Consider the following 7,914-nt stretch of genomic DNA (forward strand, 5'->3'; position numbering starts at 1 on the left):
TTATAATAGGGATTAATAAATAGAATAGGTAATGATCATAATAAGAAAAAAATAGAAAAGGAAGGGCATAGAATATGCAATGAGTAAAGTAGAAGAATCATAGAAAAAGAAAGGGAATAGGAGAGAAGCTAAAGATGTTATTTTTGTCAAATCTCCTTGAAGGTGCATTGAAATGTTACTTTCGTCATTCATTCAACTAAAAAAATCTACAGGTAAGCTGTTTACAAAACGCACAAACCAAACAACTAAACAATTTATCCAAAACAGGGGCAGAATGGTCATTTATCCAGAATCAGCTGTTTTCCAGACGCACAAACCAAACAACCAGACAGCTTATCCGGATCAGCTGCTCATCAGCAGATTATCAGAATCAACTGCTTATCAGTAGAAGCTGGATAAGCTGCAGCTGCCCCAAACAGACCCTTAATACACAAACCTTAATTTGGGCGTGCTGGCCATCATCATAAGGTGTATTTCACTTTTTTTTAAAATAAAATGGTGCTATTTTATATGTGATGTTAAAATATTATGTGGTATAGATGTAAATGCATCTTTAAATTTTTTATTCATGTTCGGCATTAGAAAGCATTCAACATCTTAGAATCTGATCACTTGATCTGTCATGGGATAATAGCTTGAAATTTTAAGTATCTGTGATTGGAAATAAAGTTAAGTGTCGAGTTCCAGCCATTCACACGGCCTTGAAAAAATATATGGATCTTATTATAAATTTTTTGATATACAATGGGTCTGCTGTTAGTATGATGGTAAATAGCAATGGCGTCAAGTGAGTTGGGCTTGGCTAAAATTTTGAATATATATATATATATTTGAAAACATTTAGGTGGTGCCACATTCATGATTCATTTATGATTTAACATAGGTGATGGTAAATTTGTTCTAATTTGATGATATCATTTTTCTTATACCATATCTAATAAAATTATGTGGCATATAAATACTAACTATAAAAGCAAGATAATATTTTTTTTCTAAAGATTATTAATATTAGAGGCATATAACACTTTCTTGGATGTCCATGTTGGTTTGATAAGTAGCCATGTTCCTTATATCAACTAGATTTATTTATGGGATAATTACTTATTGAACACCTAAAATATTGATATTTATAAATTTATCATGTAGCTGTTCTCTTTGAACTGTAGAATTGGTGTATTTTTGCATGCCATGATCAAAATATTTAGAATTTGGTGAAAATGGAAAACATGGGTTGGGGTTTTGCCATGAATTTTATATTTGAGTGAGAATTTGGATCAAAGAGGGTGGTTGATTTGTGAATATCAATATTTTGGTTGGTCTGTATGCAATACCCCCCTTTATTTAATTCCAAATAGATGAGCCCTGAATTAGATGGTTGGAGTTTTAAATGAGGCATTCACATACATTCCACCTATTCCTTATATATTTACATACATAAGATCTAAAGCTTGTAAATACATAGGTGGGCGTGGAGTTTGCATGTAAATGCCCCTAAAAAGTAATGCAACAATGTGTCAAGTCCATTTATTGAATGAACAACACTTCCATTTAGTTTTGCTCAATTTTTTCAATTTTAAGATATATATATATATATACTCCAACTATTCTCATGTGACTAATTATTCGAGGACCGCCCTCACTCTTGATAAACTGGCCAAAGGGGGATTCGAACTCGTGATCTAAGAGAGCTTACGACCTTCAAAAAGGTTGCTCTACGAACAGACCACGGCTGGTGGCACTGTATATGTATATGTATATGTATATATGTGTGTTTGTGTGTGTGTGTGTATTAAAAATTTATGGCTCACCAATAGGAAAATCTAATCTTCAATCACACAAATTTGTGATCTTCATATCCACAAAAGCACCAATGAGGGCTTTCTTAAATCAAAAAATGGGTCCCACCATTCCATGAAACCTAATCCATCAAAACTTGAATTAGATCACTTCTCCTCCTATCATAAAATAGGCTGAAAACATGTCATTGCCCCTTCCTGCTTTTGCTGCAAAACCACTCTCAGAAATCTCAGTGAAGCAGTTTGATTTAAAGTTTCAGCAAAGAAGGTATGCCTCTCATTTGACTATACAAAATCTATATATGTTTCTATCATCACATATATAAATACATTTGTTTTTTAATTATTGTGTTGAATTGAGATTTTGTGAGAGAGAACATACTGATATGATTTCTATCGCTTCAAATGCAGATCGATTTTCTATGGTTTGGTCGGTGCTGGTATTGGTTTATCGTTATTTTGTAATGATGTTAGTGCCGCTAAGAGGCAGCCGCCGGCTCCTTTGATGGAGAAGAAAGACCCGAATGTGAGTGGCGTGCAGGCTAAGGTTCTTGCTAGCAAGAAGAGGAAGGAGGAATTTAAGGAGGAAGTTGCAAGGCTAAGAGAGAAGGGGAGAGAAACTAGTAGATGACCTCTCTTTTTTCTTATGCTAACTTAATTATTTGCTTATCATGTAATTTTTATACGTGGATTTGAATTTATGTCTTATTAAAGGCAACTTAATTGTTGTTATTAGCTCATTGTCAAGCAATAGATTTGATTTGACATTTGGAAAAGTGCTTGGAGTGGAATGGTAAGATTTAGGGTATTGGATTTTGGGTTTAAAGAAAGAGGGAAAGGGGGAGTGAAGGGATTACTCTTTTTTATGATAGACCTTGATGATATGCTTTGGGAGCTTAGGGACTCATTTGGTTGTTTGAGATTAGAATCAACATAGCTAGATTAAACTCATTTTATGTTAACTTAATTATTTGCTTATCATGAAAATTTGATTCTTCCTTTGAATTTATGTCATATCAAAAACAGCTTAACTATTGTCATTAGCTTACATTCAAATAATATATGATTTGACATTGATGAAGTACTAAAGTGGAATGCTAAGATTTATGATATTTTGCATTTGTATATGATGAAAATGAGGGGTTTTTCTTCTTTATGATATGCATTGATGATTTCTTTTGGAAGCTTGGGCTCATTAAGTTATTTAAACTTAAGAAAATATTTTCAGAATGATTTTTTTTAGTTTATTTTTTAGCTGAATGAAATATAATTGTAATATTTATTTTAAAATTAAGAAACCTTCTAAAAGTTATTTTCAAAACGAATATTTGGGTCTGTTTGAGGCTGTCACTTTATAGTTTTAATTTTTTAGAATATTGCTATTGTTTGTTTATCTGCACTTTTTATTATTTTATAAAAAAAATTGGTGAAAATATACTCTTTAAAGTGTGTCTCATAATATATATATATATATATATATATATATATATATATAAGTTTTTTAAACAAATTGCTTTCCCACACGAAACAAATTGCTTTCCCACAAGAGCCCTATAATTTCCTAATAAAAAATAACAACTATTCCAAATGGGCTCTTTAATTTTGCTTTTAAAAGAAATGAAAATTAAACCCTCTTCTTGAAGCATGATCAAAATGTAATCACTATGACCTACTAAAAACTCCAATTGTATATGAATTTCTAAGAATTAGTGTCGAGGATTGGTATTATTTATTGAACTTGATAGTCGTAACTTTGGTATTTTGTCATCATTTAAGATGATATTTTTGAAGTCGCTATTATTTGAGACACTCTTCCTAGTAAGATGACTTTTATAATTGAATAATGAATTATTTTTTAGAGATTACAAAGAAGCTAATTTATAGCTTTACCAACATATTTGTTTGCTCACTCATCTCAATATAGCATATAAAAAATAATAATAAATTATATTATAATGTATACTCAAATACATGCATATACTTAAAGAAGACTTTTTCAAAGGCATAACATAAGGATCAAATGCCTTATGGGCTTCAAGGACCCACTTGAATATAAGTTTATTTTTGATCTGAGCAACAAAAGTAGAAGAATTGAGCTCACTCGTTGAATTAGTTGAGCTTGTCTGAGGCAAACGAGCAATTGGAAAAAGAAACAATAGGACCTTTTAGTACATGCATCAATCCTTATTTATGGTGTTGCCTAATACTCACATGACAATATTTTCACTAAAACAATACATACATACGCCATAATGTGCATAATATAATTTTATATTTCTTTTCTCTCATATATAAAATGGAGATCAAATTGAGCTTTTAGGGGGTTTGAGAATCTATAAAAGAAATGAACTTATAAGATTTTCTCTTTCTCTCTCTAAACTAGACACACAGTCTCTCTCCCTCTCTCATTATCAAGAAGCAAAGATTTTTTTTTTGAGACATTTTTGGCCGCCCAAAAAAGTTTGAGAAAATGTAGAGTGAGAAACACAAAATCTATTAACACGTTTATCTTCTTCTCGCACGTCTTCATCTTAAAAACATGGTATTTATTGAGTCGCATGAACACACGAACAATTCGAAACCCTACGTCTTAAAAAGATTCAACATATACCAATCTCAATATATAAAACTTTCAAATTACTATTACCAAAATAATTAACTAAAATATTATGAACTAATTTTTTCATTTTTCTCTCCTCTCCTCTTATATATATATATATATATATATATATATATATATATATAAAGAGTTTTGTAAAAGGGGGGATTAGCACACTACCACATAATTCTTATATATGTACATATTTAACATTTAAAATTTAATATTTTTGTGGCATAAACATTATAAGCATATACATTAAAAGTATTTATATTTTAAAAAAATTAATATTAATGATATTTTTAACATGATATTTGATATTTAAGTATTATATAAGTAAATATTAAGCATTTTAAATATTATATAAGTAAATATTAAGCATAGTATACTAGATATATAAATAAAAGCTTAAAAATACTTCTTCTTTCCGCTCCCTCTTATCCCCTCAGTCTGACTCCGCTTTCCCGCGACGAGAGAGGACGAAGATGTCAGTCCTTCAATCGACGGCTCCCATCTTGTTCTCCCTAAAAATACACTCTGAAAACCCTCATTCCCCGATCTTATTCCCAACTCCTAAAAAACCTCAGCAAATCCATCGGCCCTATCTTCGCTGCTCAGCTTCTTCAGCTCGGCCTAATTCAGAGCAACGCCCCAATTCCAAACCTAATCCAACCCCTAGAAAGAAAGGCCGTCCCCCTAAACACAAAGAACCACCCCCCGAGACATCCACTTCGTCCGAATTCTGCAATAACTTTCCGACGACGATACCCCGTAAGCCCCGGCGCGGACGTCGGAGCGAGGCTGTTGCAGTGGAGGACTACATTCGAGGGAGGCTGGAGCAGGTGTTCGCTTCTATCAGAGAGCAGAATGCTGATGTGCTTGAGGGGAAACGGGAGGTTTTGAAGCAGAGAGTTCAGGAGGCGAAGGAGGAGGAGCGGGAGATGGAGGAGGAGAAGGTGCACGTGTTGGAAGAGGAGAATCCAAATTGGCCGGTGGATGCGGACGTCGGATGGGGCGTAAGAGCTTCAGAGTACTTTGAGAAGCATCCCATCAAGAATGTGGTGGTGGACGGTGTCGAGATCGATTGGGAGGGGGAGATGGATGAAGGATGGGTGCAAGAGATTACTTGCTTGGAGTGGGAGAGCTTCGCTTTCCACCCCAGCCCCCTCATTGTTCTGGTTTTCGAACGCTACAACAGGTACGAGAACTTCTTGCAACTCTTGCATCAACACATCCAAAATAATGAACAGTTGCATATTCAGAGATCTTAAAACTCATGTCTGCCCCTTCTAATGACAACATTGAAACTACTTTTAAACAGGGCCGCTGATAACTGGAAGCTTTTGAAGGAATTAGAGAAGGCAGCCAAGGTGTACTGGAGTGCCAAAGATCGTTTACCCCCTCGGGTATGCCATTTTTCTATTTAATTTCAACTGAATTTCACACATTTTATTGAATCTTATTGTGACCTGCAGACAATCAAGATTGACATGAACATTGAGACAGACTTAGCTCATGCTCTGAAAGTCAGAGAATGCCCACAGCTATTGTTCTTAAAGGGAAACAGGATTGTGTATAGAGAAAAAGGTTTGATCTTTAATCTTACAAAAACAAAAAAAAAAGATTCATTTTAATAGCTGTTAGCAGAATAACTTCTTTCTGTTTTCATTTTCTTCTCAGAAATGAGAACGGCAGATGAATTAGTACATATGATAGCCCATTTTTATTACAATGCTAAGAGACCTTCATGTGTTGATCCAGCAGCTGTAGCTCCCTTAATTTGATTGTCATGTTGTGCTAAAAGGTTAGTACAAAATTTGACATTTTATTGCATGCTTTTTATGGGTCTTTGCATGCATACCACACGATTCCTATGTATTTACATATCTAACACCTAAACTTTACTTCTTTTTTACATTTATACCGCCCAAATCATTCTTTTTTACATATATATTGATGATTAGTATTTTAAAAAAAATTAATTGACTATAAGTTTACCAAGATTTATAATTAATTAAAAGTATTAATTAAGAAAATAGAATAAAAATTATTAAATTAGATTCAAATGATGTTTTAATATTAATAATTTTTAAATTTTGCCCCAACCCATAACATCTTATGGCTACGTGATTAGGGTTGTCGAAACGACTTTTTGTTCGTGAACAGCTCATGTTTGGCTCGAAATATAAACGAGCCGAACACAGCGGAGTCTGAGCTCGCTCGTGTTCGGCTCGTTTACACTCCTATTCTTATCACATAAAAAATGCCACTATTTTAAGTTTTAAAAAACGAACTACTCCTTTTCATGCATGGATAAGGTGACATATATAAAGTTTGGTTTTCCGGTAGTATATATGTATATTATCATAACAGATATACCAATTCCCAATTGCTTGCTGATACCAACTATTTTATGCACTTCTAATTCCTTTGGACGTTTCATTTGCTTTCTACAATATTCTGCAGGTTCAAATGCTTGGGGTTGGCCATAAAATTTCTGTAGCAGCAGCTTTCTCAGGCTTAATTATGGTTAGAGCTTAATTATGATTAGATTCAAATATTTGACGAAATTATCTCTTCTTTCATGCATTAAATGTCATGATTTTAATTGAATTATTTGGCTGGCTGTTTTCTGAGAGAACTTGTAATTTACATGAATGAGTTATTTTTCTCTATTTATATTCTGAATCTCATCGCATCTATATGTAATACATGTAAGTTATTGAAAAGCATGGGCATTTACATGCATACCACCAAATTCCTATGTATTTCCATATCTAACACCCAAACTATTATTTACATTTATACCACCCAAAATTTTCAAATCACATCAGAAATACAACTATTTTAAATTTTAAAAAGTGTCCTACACATTTTCATGCATATGTAAGGTGTCATATGTAAAAGATATGTCAATACATAAGAATTATGTAAATATTTGGTATGTATGTGAATCTTATATATTTACATATCTTACGTATTAAAGAAGTTTTTGTTAAATTTATTGAAAATTAAACATATGACTTGAGATATTTTTTTTAAAAATCAGAAATATTTTATCGTAAATTTCAATGTTTGCACATGTGCCATCTTATCCACAGGCGTTGTATTTCACTTTTTTATTACTAAAATAGTGATGTTTTAATGTTACATGAAAAATTTAGGTGGTATAAATGTAAAAATTAAAGTTTAGGTGTTAGAATTGTAAATAGATAGAGGTGCCATGTATGTAAATACCTCAAAAATATATTATAATCTACATACAATAAAGATCAAATTTGTAATTTTTCTTTAAATTATTTTAGTTTTTACAGATTATATTGTTATATGAATAGTCATGCAAAAGGCTGTCAAAACGGCTCGTTGTTCGTGAATAGCTCATGTTCGGCTCGTTAAGAAGCTCATGTTCGGCTCGTTTGCTAAGTTAACGAGCCGTACACGAACAAATATTTATTTGGTAATATTTTTTAGTTCGCGTTTAGCTCGTTTTGGCATGAAATATTACTAATCAATTATATA

General features: G+C 32.5%; 2 protein-coding genes across 2 annotated transcripts; both read left to right on the forward strand.

Moving 5' to 3' along the window:
- Positions 1 to 1,976: 1,976 nt before the first annotated feature.
- Positions 1,977 to 2,481, forward strand: LOC110029765. The gene is made up of 2 exons (XM_020732194.1): positions 1,977 to 2,064; positions 2,208 to 2,481. Exons 1-2 carry the CDS (start codon positions 1,979 to 1,981, stop codon positions 2,425 to 2,427), a joined length of 306 nt encoding a protein of 101 aa, XP_020587853.1. The 5' UTR covers positions 1,977 to 1,978; the 3' UTR covers positions 2,428 to 2,481.
- A 2,352-nt stretch (positions 2,482 to 4,833) lies between these two features.
- On the forward strand, positions 4,834 to 7,028 carry LOC110029641. Its single transcript, XM_020732024.1, has 5 exons — positions 4,834 to 5,593; positions 5,717 to 5,801; positions 5,871 to 5,982; positions 6,076 to 6,199; positions 6,862 to 7,028. The coding sequence occupies exons 1-4, from the start codon at positions 4,881 to 4,883 to the stop codon at positions 6,177 to 6,179; spliced, it is 1,014 nt and encodes a 337-aa protein (XP_020587683.1). The 5' UTR covers positions 4,834 to 4,880; the 3' UTR covers positions 6,180 to 6,199; positions 6,862 to 7,028.
- The last annotated feature ends 886 nt before the right edge of the window (positions 7,029 to 7,914 follow it).

The sequence above is a fragment of the Phalaenopsis equestris genome, unplaced genomic scaffold, assembly GCF_001263595.1.
Source record: "Phalaenopsis equestris unplaced genomic scaffold, ASM126359v1 Scaffold000600, whole genome shotgun sequence".
Classification (NCBI taxonomy): Eukaryota; Viridiplantae; Streptophyta; class Magnoliopsida; order Asparagales; family Orchidaceae; genus Phalaenopsis; species Phalaenopsis equestris.